Source organism: Rhinatrema bivittatum, chromosome 9, assembly GCF_901001135.1.
Source record: "Rhinatrema bivittatum chromosome 9, aRhiBiv1.1, whole genome shotgun sequence".
NCBI classification, from domain to species: Eukaryota; Metazoa; Chordata; class Amphibia; order Gymnophiona; family Rhinatrematidae; genus Rhinatrema; species Rhinatrema bivittatum.
Genome location: NC_042623.1, coordinates 149287291 through 149303703, shown reverse-complemented (window position 1 = coordinate 149303703; position 16413 = coordinate 149287291). Strand labels below are relative to the sequence as shown.

Genomic DNA, 16413 nt, shown 5'->3' with positions numbered 1-16413 from the left:
GGAGTTTGCAACTTGCAATCCCAAGCAAAAATTAACAGGACTACGGAATACGTCCACAGGGTAGCTTAGACAGGCTCACGAGGCCGCATTTACAAGGAGGAGCTCCCGCACATGCTCAAAAGATTTCTGAGAGATGGGTTCATGTCCGTGCCTGATGATACCAACCAACTGGTTAGGGCCGATCTCATCCTGTTTGTCGATGGAGACATTTTTTTTTGACTGTTGAAGAACTGGCCACAATGGGGTTTTTTGCATTCCATGAGGCTAGCATGTAGAGAACTGTTAGGCAACCGGAAAGTGGTTTGGTTTCACACACACATCTGGACTTTTTTCAACCTGTCACTAAGAATCATTACTAGCTCACAGATAGCTTATGAGCTATATAAAAAAAAAGAGACCTTCATAAAATTGGAGCATTACATCAGTGTTATGATACTGCCTCCTCCATCATACCCTCAATGATTATAATCAGCCTCAAAATGTAATAATTACATTAAAAAAAATGTTTTTTTTAATTTTGCATATAAAATCCATGTATCTTCAATATGTTCTTTGAAAAAAAACCAAAAAAAACTGCATCCACGTCTCACTGCAAACCCAGATCAGATGTTAGATACAGCATATCTCAGCGTGTCCGATACTGGCCATTTAAAGGGAACAGACGTCGGGAGGGGAGGATTTCCTTGTTGAAATAACACCACACATATAGACTGACAATTGTTTCATGCACTGTGTATTGTAATTTATTTTTTTTTTTAATTTTGACTATAGTCTGCTTTGGGCAGCCTACGTGGGTCAGGGAAGTAGCTAAATGAGTAATTTTAAATAAATAATAAGCTTTAGGGAAAGAGTCAAACGATTCTTGTAGTTTTTGTTAAGAGACCCCAAAAGAGGGCAGTAGTGTAAAAAAAAAAAAAAAAAGCTTGATCATTCAAAAATAATGTCACATCTGATAATAGTTTTAATACAATTATAATTGCAGTTTGCATTTAGCAACCTTTACCTGCTGGCACGCTCCTATGAATCACAGAACAGCAGGCCATCTTCGGTTGGGTGCCCTGGGATGCAGCTCCCAAAAGGGGTGACAGAACAATGTTGCCATTACTTCCTAATTATGTAAAGTGTCTCAGGCAGAACCAGGAGCATGTAGTAGTAGTAGGAATATCAACCCTGTCTAGAACATTCCCTTCTTTGTGAGCAAGTCTTACCTAATACCGAGAATACTTTTATGACCTCTTTCCCCACACAGGTGCTTTTTGCCCTGACTGCAATTAAAGAAACATCGTGATATATTTTATAAGCTCGGATCTCAACTTACGCACACAATGATAAAGTGATGCGTGTGACCTTAGGGCTGTAAATCGTACTGAAGAAGAGGAACTCGTAGGCATGCAGTAGTCTACACTCTCCATTAAACATTCACCTAGGTAGATAAGAGCAAAGTTTGTTCTCATCACAGGCTGCAAAGGGGGGGTGGGGTGGGGAAGGGAGGATATCATGTAAAAAGAATTAAATGGGCACCTATGCAAATCTTTCACTTAATATTCTCTTAGAATACTTTCTAATTGTGCACCAGGGGATCTCAGCAGAAAGAATGGGTAAACAGGGAACAATTATTTACCCTTTCAACCGCTAGGACTAGGGGGAAACTCCCTGAAACTAGCAACCGGCAGGGATGTGCATTTGTCACATCCGTCCTGGTCAGCTTTCAGATCCTGCGAACTAACGGATGTTATGTGCAATAACTCATTATTAAAAATACACGGATAATATCCATTTGTTTCGTGCGTGCTGGAAAGTCTGTGAGGTACGCATGCATGTATGTTCCCACTGAAAGAGATGTGACAAATGCATGTCCCTAGCAACCGGCAGATTTAAAGTACATCATAGGAAGTTTTATTATTTTCACTCAGTGCACAATCAAGCTATGGAACCCATTGTCGGAGGACATGGACAAGGCAATTAACTTAAGTGGGGTTCAATAAATAGTTATTAGCCAGTTAGACTTGGGAAAGCCAACACTTATCCCTGGGAGTTTGATATAAGACATGGATCAACTATTGGGGGATCTGATGGGTACTTGTGAACCGGACTGGCCACTGCCAGAGACAGAATGCTGGGCTTGATGGACCTGCATCCGACTCAGCATGGCAATTCTTATGTTCTCATTTCACAAATACTCACCGTCACATTTATGTTCTAATAAAATACATAGGAACCTTCAATTTCAGTTTTATTTTGCCTGGGAATGTGAAAACTTGAACACAAATGAAAGAGAAAAACTAACTAGGACTAGTTATTTCTCTATGCTTTTTATGTTCTGAAGTGAGCTAAGCGCTGTATAATAGATCGGAGTGTGACCAATGACATCCCGTATGAGTATGTGGACCTCCCTCATTGATTGTTTAATGTTTTGAATAACAGCGGCTTTGTGTTACTGTAATGAGACGGAAGAACGTGCACCGGAGAAATTTTCAAGCATTTCCACTGATGCAGGACTGGTTTTCGAAATGTGGCCCATGTTGAGATCTTTTACAAAAAAAAAAAAAGGTATGGGACTTGGTTAACAATATTATAACATTCATTCCAGGAAATGATAAAAGATAAGTAGAAAACATTTATGACATATATATATATATATATATATATTTTAAAGTACAAGTTTTACAAAATTTTGGGACAGATGAGATAATAGCAACAAATATGAATTTAGTGGTAGTAAACAAGTAAGCATACTTGTATACCACACCATTCTTTTGAAGGTCTTATATCATTATTGGTGTTTGTATTTCAATATTTTGAAGTGGAAATCTGTCTAAGATCTGCGGTATTCGTAGTAGTAGGGATATCAACATGTATTTATAAACTGGACACCATTCAGCCACAGGTTCTCAAAGAGACCGGACAGTATTCCTATGAGAATCGTTTTTGCATAGATAGTGTTCGTATGAGGACTGTTTCACTATATAATAATATGGGCTGTTCTTTGATCAAAAAGTTTGGTTTGGTCATTCCAATCACATCATCAGGGGGAGGGGTTTATAAATATTTTATGCTTTCCAGCGTTCTCCAAAGTGCCGCCGTTAAAAAAAGAAAAAAGGAAGAACATACACTTGACTAACAGTAAGTGGAGGAGCTTATGGTTGTAGTTAGTTGTAAAATGTTTTACATTTTTTTAAAATTTTTCTACAGAACTCGTAGATTGACTCCTGAGGAAGGCAGCGAGAACAGCTGTTGTAACCCTGGCCATGCTAGGCAATGAGAGCGGAAGCATTTTCATTTTAATGCAGTGATAAAAATGTTGGCTACCACAGTGTTTGATTTTTAAAATATAAACATTCCAAAAATCAAATCTTTGTGGGATATCGAATTTTTTTTGCACTTTTGGGTTTTTTTTAGTAATTATTTTCTATTTTTCATATGGGACTAGAATATAAAAAAATGATTCAGTAAATGATTTAAACATCGGCACTGTCTGACATCTGCTTGAAGCCCATTGATGGCAGGAAGTAGCAGATTATCTCAGTGTAGCACTTTAAATTCTGGATACTGATTCTGATATTATGCAAAAAAAAAAAAATTAACACCTCTTCTACTGTTTATATTTGAGCTTATGTTAGCGACATGGTCACCCATATGGCAGTGATGTTGGGTCTTGACGTGGCAAGACATGATCCTGTAGCTAGGCCCCGACCTTCACGTCATGCATTATCCTTTTGCACTTGGGCCCAGGAGGTAAGAGTCAAGACTGCCATTGTAGGTAGCAATTTGATCATTAGGAATGTATATAGCCGTGTAGCTGGTGGGCTTGAAGATCACTTTGCAAACTTTCCTGCCTGGTGGAAAAGTAGCAGAGCTCAAGTGACATCTGGAAAGGATTTTAGACAGTGCTAGGGAATAGCCGGCTCTTGTGGTACATGTGGATACCAACGACATAAGAAGATGCAGAAGGGAGATTCTGGAAGCCAAATTTAGGTTTTCAGATAAGAAATTGAAAAATAGAACCTCCAGGGTTGCATTCTCAGACATTCTCTCTATTCCACAGGTAGGACCACACAGGCAGGCTGAGCTCCAGAGTCTCAATGCATGGATGAGATGATGGAGCAGGGAACAGGGCTTTAGATTTGCTACAAACTGAGGGAGATTCTGGAGAGAGAGAGAGAGGAGCCTATTTCGGGATAGACTCCACCTTAACAGGGGTAGAACCAGACTGCTGGTGCTAACATTTAAAAAGGAAATTATTTTCTCAGCAAAATTATGTGAGAAAACAGACAATCGTTCAGGCATGAAAGCTTCTTTGATAGGTATCGTCTAATGATACTGGTATAACAGGGAAGTTAGATTATCCCAATAGAGAGCTTGTGATACAGGCTGAAGCAGCTAAGGTGGAACTAAGTAAAGAGCAGACAAATATTAAGAAATCCAAATTACTTCTATCAGCTGCTAATAAGGAGGTTGTGAATACAAATCTAAAGAAATACTATAAAAAGTGTTTATATATAAATGTCAGGAGTTTAAAAAATAAAATTGGAGAAACAGAATGTATGCCACTTAATAAAGACTGAGTCATAACAAGCATCTCAGAGTCAAGCTGGAAGGACTATAATCAATGGGATACTGTGATACCAGGGTGCAAATTATATTGATGTGACAGGGCAGATCAAATCAGTAGAAGGCTAGTGCTACATGTTAAGAATGGCATAGTCAAGAGGATAACAGTCCTGCAGGACTCAGAATGCCCTGTGGAATCTTTATGGATAGAATTCCCAGCACGACAGGGAAAGAGTACAGCAAGAGGTGTCTACGACGGTCTGCCTGGCCAGAATGAAAAATTAATGAAATGCTAACAGACATTAGAAAGGCAAATAAAATTCAATAATACTGGAAGATTTCAATTATCCCAGGTAAAAGCCGTGCTTGCGGGTAAAGTTTCTGGATGCCATAAATGACTGTTTCATGACAGGAGGGAGGAACTGTTTTAAATATAGTCCTCGGTGGAGTGCAGAACCTGATGCAAGGGGTAACGGTGATGGGGCTGCTTAGCAACAGTGATCATAATTCAATCAAAATTTGACATAACCACTGGAAGGAGGACATTAAATAGAACTACTGCAGAAGTACTTAACTTTAAAAGAGGAGACTATGTAAAAAATTAGGAAAAAAAAAATCCTAAAATGTTAAACTTTTGCATAAGGCGTGGACATTGTTTAAAAATACCATATGAGAAGCACAGATAAAATGTATTCCTCACATTTCTTTATATATTAAATTCATCTCCTATCTGCCATTCCTAGGAGATGTTCATAAAAAAAAGTCATAATAAATCAAAACAGTAACATATCAAAATTACACTGTCATATATCAGCATCAACACCAAAAATATCACATATGATATATATTCATATTAGAGAGGTCAAAGGAAAGCTAAACAACTGTCAGCATGGTTAAATGAGGTGAAAGAGGTAATCAAAGCCAAAACATCTTTCAGAAAATGGAAAAAAGGAAAAAAAAAAAAGCCAAACTAGGAAAGCAGGAAAGATCATTAGCAGGAAAAAGCATGGTAGGTCAAATAGAACATATTAATAAGTCAGAGCAAGAAAATGTTTGAAAAGAAGCTTGCCATAGAGGCAAAAAAACTTGGAAAAAGTACATTTGAAGCAAAAAACCTAGGAGGGAGTCAGTTCGACCACTATATGACCAAGCTGTGAAAGGGGTACTCAGGGATGACTAGGCATTGGAAGAAAAAACTAAAATTGTTTGCGTCAGACTTTATTGAGAAGGATGTTGGAAATGTACTGTCACTGGAAAATATTCTGTGATGGTGATGATTCAAAAGAACTGAAGCAAATCACTGAGCAAATGGAAACTGTAAAAGAACAAACTGATGAACTATAGAGCAACAAATCACCATGGCTGGATGTAATTCACTCAAGAGTTCTGAAAGAACTCAATTATAAAAAGTTGCAGACCTGTTACTAGTAATCTCTAACCCACGGGTAGGCAACTCCAGTCCTGGAGTGCCACAAATAGGTCTGGTTTTCAAGCTATCCACAATAAATCCGCATGAGGTATAGGTGCATGCAAATATAGCTCATGAATATTCATTGTGGGTGTCCTGAAAATCAGACCTGTTTGTGACATTCCAGGAGTGGCGTTGCCTATCCCTGCTCTCTTCCCCTCTGTCGCTTCTTCTCCAAGCTAGAGTCCTAATTTGTATAGTCTTTCTTCCATCCCAGTTATCATTTTGGTTGCCCTTCTCTGTTCCTTTTCAGTTCCGCTTTTATCTTTGTTGAGATGGGGTGACTGCACATACTACTCTTGATGTGGTCCCACCAGAGATCTATGTAGAGGTGTTGTGATATTCTCAGTTTTAATTTTCCATTCATTTCCAAATCATTCCTATTTGCTTTTTTGACTGCTGTTGTACACTGAGTTGAGGATTTCAATGTATTCCACAATGAATCGAACATCCTTTTCCTGGCTGGTAGCTCCTAATACGGGACCCAGCACTGTTGGCTTATAGTTAGAATGGTTTTCTCTGTGTGCCTCACTCTGCATCTTTTCACATTAAATTTCATCTGCCATTTAGATGTCCAGTCATGGATGGTTGTAGGCAAGACATGGTGGTGAGGGAAGGAAAATTGTACTGCCAAGGATTGGGGGAGGGTATGGAAGTGATGCCCAGGAAGTGGGGGTTGGGAAGGGAAGAGATGATGGTGGGGAAGATGGGAGGGAAGGAAGATTGTGATGATGCAAAGAGGTGAGATTGAAGGGAAAGTGAATATGCTAGGGGAAGGGAGGGAAGGTGATGAGCCACGAGGATGTGGTTAGTGCAGTTAGTGTAGCTGGATTCAAAAAAGGTTTGGATAAGTTCTTGGAGGAGAAGTCCATTAACGGCTCTTAATCAAGTTGACTTAGGGAATAGCCACTGCTATTAATTGCATCAGTAGCAAGGGATCTTCTTGGTGTTTGGGTACTTGCCAGGTTCTTGTGGTCAGGTTTGGCCTCTGTTAGAAACAGGATGCTGGGCTCGATGGACCCTTGGTCTGACCCAGCATGGCAACTTCTTATGTTCTTAAGGTCATTCTGCAGTTCTTCACAATCTACTCATCTTTTAACAACGTATTTTGGAATAATTTTGTACAACCAGAAGTTCGATACATAATAAATACACAGATACCTCACTTGTTGCTCCCTAGATCATTTAGGAATACGTAAAACAGCACTGGTCCCACTACAAATGCTTGGGGCACTTCTCTATCTACCTTGCACCATTCATAAAACTGACTAGTTAGTTCTACTTTCTGTTTCCTGTCTTTCAGTTACCAGATGACGACTCCAACCCCATGACTTTTTAATTCCCTGAGGAATCTCGAGAAAGACTTTGTCGAATGCCTTCTGCAAATCCAGATACACTGTATCAATCTGCTCACAGTCATCCACATGCTTATCCACTTGCAAAAAAAAAAAAAAAAAAAATCTATTATTTAAAAACTTGTCTACCGTATACCATCGTTCAGTAAATTAACCATCACAACGGTTCACATAAAGGCACATGTAAAGTAATAGAAATTAATTAGAATAGCTAAAATATTATAGATGTGCCAAAAATATGCAGTAACAGGATTCTTTCAATATAAAACTGTTTGTTAATTATTGATTTTATTAGGCTGAGGTTACTATTGCAGTTCATCTATAAAGAGAATAATCTTAAGTGTATACTCTGTGCCGGGTTATGCTCTTATTTGCTCTCTTCATTCTTTTTGTAAAAAGCCTGTTTAAATAGCCAGGTTTTAAGGCTTACTCTGAAAAGCTTGAAGTTTTTCTGCAGTCTTATCTCCAGAGGCATTGAATTCCATAATGTGGGTCCTGCCAAAGATAGTGCTCGCTCCCTTACTTGTGTGAGTCTAGCAGACTTAACAGAGGGGATAGTTAGTAGTGCTTTGTTAGCTGATCTTCGGTTTCTGTGTGGAACAAGTACACGCAATGCTGTGTTTAGCCATTCTGCTTTTTCGTCATGAATTAATTTGTGTATAGTGCTTTATAGTGTACTCTTTGTTCAATAGGTAGCCAATGAAGTTCTGCAAGTGTTCCAGTAATATGGTCTCTTTTTCTTTTACCTGTCAATATTCTTGCGGCTGAATTTTCCAAAATTTGAAGAGGTCGTGTTGTCACCTGTGGGAGTCCTAGGAACAGGGCGTTGCAATGGTCAGTGCTTGTGAAAATTAGTGCTTGTAAAACTATTCAGAAATTTGATAGTGTAAGTAAAGGTTTTAACTTCCTGAGTACCATTAGTTTAGCACATCCCTCTTATTTTCAGTGATATGTGTTGTTTCAGGTTTAGTGCAGAGTCTATTATGATACCTAGGTTACGTACCTTTTCTGGTAAGGCCAGACTTCACTTTGCTAAACCATGTTGGCTTTTCCCACAGTAGGCCATCTCTAGCTATATGACCAGTAGTTTTGTTTCTAAGGATAGCTTTCACCATTTTGCCTGGAACCAGTGTCAGACTCACTGGTCTGTAGTTTCCCAGATGACCCCCTAGAATGTAGTTTAGAATTTGGCATTACACTGGCCACCCACAGTCTTCAGCTGCTGTGGCTGTTATTAATGATAGGTTAGGGCACACCGGTGTTCCTTGGGAACGATCTTCCTGTGCCTAGCAAAATCCTCCTCCCTAGGCTCATGTTCTGACTTTATTGGACAATACCTCAAATCTTCTGCTTTCTGCTCCAGCCCCTCCCGTCCTTTCCCCATAGCAACCAGACAGCACTGAGGACCAACTGGAAGGGAGGGGCTGGAGCAGGAAGTCAGGCCCGCAGTAGAGAATGGCAGAGAAGAAGCTTCTGCTCTCCGTTCCAGCCTCTCTCCACCTGTCCACTCCCCATCCCCTTCTGCTGCCTGTAAGTCAGTGCTCTTCTCTGCGCTGTTTGCTTGGAGAGTCAGAGCCCCAGTTTAGATGTCCAGACTTGAGACTCGGCTGAGAGCAGAGTAGGGAGCTACTCAGAGCTTCAGTCAGGCAAGAATGATTTGTGGGGAAGGGGGTGAGGGGGGAGAAGTGGGTGAATGCTTGAGGTGGGGAGTGCAAAAAGAAGGTGAATATTAGGGGTAGTAGGGAGGGGATATGAATGATTGGGGAAGGAGGCAAGGATGCTGGCACAATATTGCTACTATTCCTGCCTGCTGGGGGCAGGAAAAGGATTGGGAGGACAAGGTGGAGCATATCAGGGGAGGGGAGGGAGGGAGAGAGAGGTCAGGTATGAGGAAGAAGGGGTGGGGGAGCGGGTAACCGGGAGGGTGCAGGAAAAAAAGATAGAAAGATGATCAGTGACAGAGACAGGGAGAAGTGAGAAAGGACCCTGGAAAAGGGGCAGGATAATGGAGGGGAAAGGACCCATGATAGAGAGAGTGAGGAGCAGGTACTGAGAAGATGGATATGGAGAAATAACTCAGGAATTAAGGAGATAAAATGGAACCTGGAAGAGAGGGTGAGATTTGGAGACTGGGTGCCAGGGAGAAGAGAAGGAACACTGGATAGGGGAGAGGGGACCAGGTATTAGATGGCCAGAAAGGGAGAGAGGGGAAAGAGGACTGGAAAAGGAGAGAGCTGGGGATGGAGGAAGATTGAGAGGTGTTCTTGGATTTGAGGGTGGGGGAGATCCTGGAAGAGAAAGAAGGAGAATGGGAATGAGGACTAGAGGAGAGCATCAAGAAAAGAACAGAAGGACTGAAAAGAATTAAAATATCCACTCTGAAGGTAAGAGATGGAAGAAGGAAAGAGGACACCAGAGAGAGAAAGAAAAAAAAATCAAGAAAAGAAAGAGAAGGTCAGTAAATTAAGGGGAAAAAAAGACAATGAGCCAGAAAAAGAAGTCAGACTTCAAAAGTTGGAAACTTGTTGCCCGATAGAGAATATTAGTAACTCCTTGGTATGAATATACTGTGACCCAGTTCAAGTGGAAGTGTCTCCCAGTTAGAATTTACATGCTGGGAATAGCTGGATTTTGTTGGCTAATTGACTTCTTGTGGTATGAAGTTACTTCTCTTGTATACAGAACATACCCACCAGCACACAGGCTTTTGTATTGGGCTAAAAAATATTTAGCTTAAAAAAAGCTCCTAAAGCTTAAAAGAATGTGCTTTTAGGTCTATTTTGAGGGTAGTTTAGTACAATTTTCCATGGGGCCAGTCTAACATACTTTTCCCCAACCACACATACTACCACTACAGGGTTCACCACTAGAGCCTTGGTAACTGTACCCTCCTTACCACTGGTAGGAGAGCAGAGCTTCTTACCTGTATGCGACTCTTATGCCAGTTTATTGGATGTTTAAATGTGTGGGGCCCCATAAATCTTGCAGGACATGCTGGTTCCACAAGTTCAGATGTCACATTGAAGCTGGCAAAATGAGGCACACACAAGTAAAAAGTGCTAATTATTTTCAGCTAGTGGAAAGAGTGGAAGAGTGAGAATTGTGCAAAATTTGGTTTGGTCTGCCACGAGGATTAAACAAACTTGGAAGTGTGCCATGAAATAAAATAAGGTTGCAAAGCACGGTACAGAGGTTTCTAAAGTCACTAGTGGGGTAGTTATTAACCATTCCAAACTAAGCACAGGGGCATTCCATGAAATTAACAACCAGCAAATTTAAAACAAATTGTGCAGTGAACGAAAACATACTTTATCCAATCAAGCTGTGGAATTTGTTGCCAGAGGACATAGTCAAGGCATCTAAACTAGTATTAGCCAGGCAGACTTGAGAAAGCCATAGCTTATCCCTGGAAGTCAGCAACAAGGAATGAATCTACTCTTTTGGGGATCCGCCACATACTTGTGACCCAGACTACCACTGTCAGAGATAGGATGCTGGGCTTAATGAACCTTTGGTCTGATGTATGGCATATCATATTCTCATGGACTTCTTACTCTTATAGTCTAACTCTGCAGCCCTGGAAAACCAGAGAATGAAATCTGGTTTTCAGAATAGCAAAATACGTAAATTAACCATAAACTTCAGCCAGTGCATGAAAATGCATTCTATTCATATTGTATTGCAGATATCTTTAAACCAGACCTGTTTGTGGACTGCTGGCCATTTTCAGTGAACACTCAAGAGTTTTAGTGACAGGAAGCCAATGTTTGCATAGAGAGCAGAGACTGATGATAGCAGCGGGTAGAATCCAAAAAGCAACAGTGACTGCACTTAAATTGTTTTCAAACCCAAACAAGTTAGCCCACCTTGAGGTATGTGTGCTCAGCACTGGAACTTTTCATTAACAAAAAAAAAAAACAAAACATTAGATTTCTAGGTTGCCCAATTTCTCTCCCAGCATTACTTTAATCGTGGAACCGAATTCTGCCAAACAAACCTTTCAGGTTTTTCTAAATTTTTGCCCCAAAGAGGAAGGTCAGGTGGGAAGCTCCTTAACGCGCACACGTTACACACACACCTAACAGAACTTCTGTGTTCCAACTCGCTGCATTCTTCCCTTTCCTTTTAGGGAAAATACAATAAGCACAGTCGTATAAAATCGGCTGTGCCGGGGGCTGGGGATCGTGCTGAGAGGCGAAATGTTTGCCAGCCCCGGGCGGGAGGGAACCGAAGTAGCTGCCCTCTCCGCCGGTGCCAGTCGCAGGGGGGGCAGGCGGGCATGCGGTTGCGCCCAGCACATCTGAATGAAACGCAGGCGTGGGGGGGGTCTCCTTACCTGATGCAGGGGCTGCCGCGGACCTCCCGATCCGTTCTGCTGGGGCAGGCCCGGCCACGCTCTGCCTGCCGGGGCGGCTCCGTTGGCGGGCGGCGCCGGGCCGGGCTGATGCTCCGCTCCCCCGTCGCAGTGCAAGTAGAGCCCGCAGCGTCGCTGGAAGCGGGAGACCAGGTGCGGCTGCTGCAAGAAGCGGGGCAGCGCGGCCATCCCGGCAGCGAGGTGGGCGCCAGGCGCGCAATGCCAAGGGCCGGGCCCCGGCTCTGCCCCGGCACCTCCCGCCGCGGAGAAACAGGTGCGCGCCGCGTGCGGACCCAGGCGCTCCTCGCGGTCCTAGCGCCTGCGGGTGCGCGGCGGTCAGCTTACTTGGGGGATTTTATCTGCTGTTCTCGTTCTCTGGGCTGAGGGAAGATAAAAAAAACAAAACAAAACAATCTGGTCTTTAGTTGTTTTTTTTTTTTTGTTGTTGTTGCAGCAGAGGCTCTAAGGAATGAACATTTTCATTATGTATTGTTTTACACTTGATAACCTGCTCTTCCACCATAAGTCCTCAAAACGGGGTACATAAGTGCAAAGGTGAATAAATAATACACTAACACCTAAAAACATAAATGCATAATAACAAAGAAAACACCTAAAACAATATTAAATTAACAACATTTGCTACATAAGACAAATGGAACAAACCGAAAATTTGAGCATTTTCGTATTCATGCCCTTTAAAAAAAAAAAAAAGATCTCTGGCAGCCCTGGCTGGTCCTCCCCATGTCAAAATTCTGTCTTCAGGCCTGCCCCAAGCTGGCTCATGCCAAGGCCTACCCAGCACCTAGGCCTGCCAGAGCTGACTCAGAACCCAGACTTACCTAAGGCCAGGGCCTGCCCTGGGTATGGCATTGCTCTCTTTCCCTCCCCTCCCTTTAAAATTGCCCTGGCTGCCTTCCTGAATCCTAGGAAATGTGCAGAAGCAATGCCTGCTTACTCCAGCCCGGTCCACAACACTTTAAACACAGCAGTGTTCATCTGAAGGATGGCATATTAGCCACTTCCTCCAATGCAGCCAGCACTATTTTGCTGTATGGCTATATAGCAGTGGTTCTCAACCTGTTTTCTATTGGGACACACCTGGCAGATAATGCTTTACAGGCGTGACACACTGAACACCTGAGCATCATGGGGATAAATGTAAACATATACTCTGCATCCACAGGATCCCACACATGCCCCTGCCACCCCATCCCCAAACAATGGATGCAGAGCAGAACTAGGATATTTCAAATACAACTCACTATATAAAAATGATATTCTGATTCTGCTGCTATCTCAGTAACAGAAACACAAACTCCCTTACTACCAGGCACATTGTAAAATACAAAACCTGAAAAATAAAACCACTCAGTACCTGTGTAGCAAACTTTCCATACCATTGTAACACTAATTCCAAAAACTCAAACAGCAATAGCCCTTCCTATTGCAGCACCAATGTATGTCCTATTGAGAATGAGAAAACACAGCAAAGAAGATTGATACAAATCCCTTCCTACTAGTAAAATACCTCACCTCAGTCACACTTACAGATCCAACCTTCACCAAATACAGAATAAAAGACCACAAATTACAAATGTGGAGTCAAAAACTGGAATGGAAACATTAAAAAGCCACTCTGCATGCAGTGCAAAACTGGAGAGCTAGAAACAGAAATACATATCCTCCTACACTAAGCAAAGTACAAAGAGAGAAGAAATGCACATTCCCAAAACTGACATATTATGGCTCTTGCACCCCATCACTCCCCTTCCATGCCTTCATCATCCTTCACTTTTCCCAGTTTCTCCCTTTCAATCATCCACTCACACTCATATCCCTGTCCTGCATTCCTGACCCCCCACATCCTCTTCCCTGTGCTTGACTCTCCCTACCCCCTTCATCCCATCTCCCTGCCTGCCCAGCTAACCTGACCCCCTGTTTCCCACCCCTTTCTGCTCAGCAGCCCCCACACTCCCTCTCCGTTCCACCTTCATCTTCCCAGCATCCCCAACCTCCTTTCCTCCACCCACCACAGGATGAAGAGCTCATCAGCAGCATCCCTCCCAGAATTAATAGGAGAAGATAAAGTTTGCATCCCATCAGATCTGGGTGGAGGAGGAAACAGCCTCCCACTGGTCCAGAAAGAAGAGAAGGAAGTGAGAGCAGGCCTCCCATCAGGACCAACGTAAGAGAAGTCAACCAACTCCCATTCAGGCTGATAAGCAGGCAGCCATCTGCTGGCCCTGCACACACCAGTGCGTCCCAACACATCTGTTGAGAACCACTGCTATATAGTAAAATGGTGCTGGCCGCACTGGAGAAAGTGACTGAAATTATATCACTTTAGCGCCATCCTCCAAGCAGATTGCACCATTTTTAAAGTGTTGCGGACCAGGCAGGAATGGCTGAGCATATCCTCTGCTCATTTTGGAGGTTCTGGGAAGGCAATATGTTGGGGTTGGAGAGGGAGCTCCCTGGCACCAGCAATTTTAAAGGAGACGAGCTAGAGAGAACAACCTCAAACACTATATGAACCCTAGCGCTGAGTAGGCCTCAGCACCAGGCCAACTCGGGGCAGGCTCCAGCATGATTGGCCTCCACGCCAGGCCAGCTTGAGGCAGACCCCAGATTCAGGCTGGCTTTGCGAAGGCCCCGGTGTCAGGTAGATCTTGGCACCAGGTCTACTCGGGACAGGCCTCAGTGCCGTGTAGGCCTCTGCACCGACTGGCTCAGAACAGGCCTTGGCACTGGGCTGACTCAGGGCAGACCCCAGTGCCGGCCTGGGGCAGACTCCAGCACTAGCTAGGCTGAACATTTAATTTCCTTACATGTTGTTTATAGTAGGAGATTTTAACCTACATGTAGATGATCCCACATCTGCCAATGCCTAAAAATACCCTTGCTCAGTTGTACCCCTGTTTCCCTCCACACCCCCCTGCTCCTTTTTCCCTCTCCCCTCTCCCTTCCCGCTCCCTCCTTCCTTTTCCTCCCCCCCCGCACCAGCATTTATCTGTATATACGTGCACTTGCCTCCTTTCATACTGTAAATAAGTTCTATATGCTAAGTTCTTAAGTGCACATGCCTCCTTAGCATTGTTTATAGTTCACTTGCATATCTAACCCTAGCATGAATGCAAAAGTTGTAACTCTGCTCTTTGACTCTCTTCATCTGTACTTTTATATATTATCCAGTTAGCCCCCTTCCCTGTTTTTTGTAATTTCCTTTCTCAGTTACTTGTAAACCGACGTGATGTGTCCTACGAATGCCGGTATAGAAAAAAAAAAAAAAAAAATCTGTCATGGATAGTTTGTGTTTCAACAGAAATTAAAATAGAAACTTATTTATGCGTTCTCAATTGAAAGCAAAAAGTCACAGATATCACACGCAAAAAAAAAAAAAGATTGCAAAGGGACCATCGTAGCACCCATACGTGCAAATCAGTTTTCCAGCACGAAATGCCCGGGTCATAGCTAATCATGGGTCCATCACTCAATTATACATGAAATGTCCCATCACTCTTATTTTTTAAATTTTTTGAATGCAAATTATGAAAGGAAACTTCCCTTAGTGATTAGCGATATTGGCAGCAGCCCTTGTTCTAAATGCACCCACGGGAAGTTTCCTTTTTTAATTTGCATTTAAAAAATTTAAAAAATAAGAATGATGGGACATTTCATGTATAATTGAGTGATGGACCCATGATTAGCTATGACCCGGGCATTTCGTGCTGGAAAACGTTTTTGCACGTATGGGTGTGTTACGATGGTCCCTTTGCAATTTTTTTTGGCTTGTGATATCTGTGTCTTTTTGCTATTAATTGAGAATGCATAAATAAGTTTCTATTTGAATTTCCGTTGAATGCTATTTTGGTGTCTGGACTATTGCTTGGTTGCATTCACTTTTTTGACTCTCATCTTTGCTTTTGTAGTATAAGTGTTTTACAGCTAGTTCTGACCCGCATTCAGAAGGCTGGCCACATATTAGATTTATTGTTTTGTCAATAAAAAGTGGAAAAGCAACATTATTTTTCAACAGGTTTTCGATTTATTGTGATCAGAACATTCACTTATATTGTTTCAAGTAAAAAGTTCAATGACACAAAAAGAAAACATGGGGGCTGCACATCCCTAATATATATTTGTTCTCTTCAAATATCTATAATAAAACCTGCAGCACCTTGCATTTAATTTTCTGCCTACTTGGAACCAGTGCAGCTCCTTCTGAATGAGCGTCTTATAATCTCTGGCTTCTGCTCTAGCTGGGACCCTATCCACCATATTCTGAAGGAGCTGCAGATGTTTCAGTGGGCCCTGTGGCAATCTCTGGTAGAGAGAGTTACAGTAATCTGTTCATAATTAAAACTTGAATTGCCATTGCTAACAATCTCTCTTGGGCAAGTATGGACATAACTGCCTAATTTTCTGCAGGCAGTTGAATGTTGATTTGATCACTGCTGAAATCTATGTCTCCACTGTAATTTTCTCATCTAAGAGGACCTCTTTAACTTTGTACCTCTTTTGAAAGAGCTCAGCTCTACTCCATCTTCTATAACATGACTAATCCATTCCCAGCCCAGCCTACTGATCCACAGTTTTTCAGACTACTTAGAATCTAATTGCAACAATATTAGACTTCAAACAACTTGCTACCTCAGCAAGACAAGTGAAATACTTCTTCACTT

At 42.2% G+C, this 16413-nt stretch overlaps 1 protein-coding gene across 3 annotated transcripts in view; it reads right to left on the bottom strand.

The window, feature by feature from the left end:
- The window catches only part of SGPP2 (sphingosine-1-phosphate phosphatase 2), a 186546-nt gene extending 173869 nt beyond the window's left edge, over positions 1-12677 (bottom strand). Inside the window, exons 1-2 of one of the 3 annotated variants that reach the window (XM_029616591.1) lie at positions 12571-12677; positions 11711-12108 (exon numbers count right to left, since the gene is read on the bottom strand). In XM_029616591.1, coding sequence (XP_029472451.1) covers positions 11711-11917 — 207 coding nt within the window. In that variant the 5' untranslated portion in view covers positions 11918-12108; positions 12571-12677. The remainder of the gene's footprint in view (positions 1-11710; positions 12109-12570) is intronic. The other 2 variants (XM_029616593.1, XM_029616592.1) reach the window with 2 other exon arrangements.
- Between the last annotated feature and the right edge of the window lie 3736 nt (positions 12678-16413).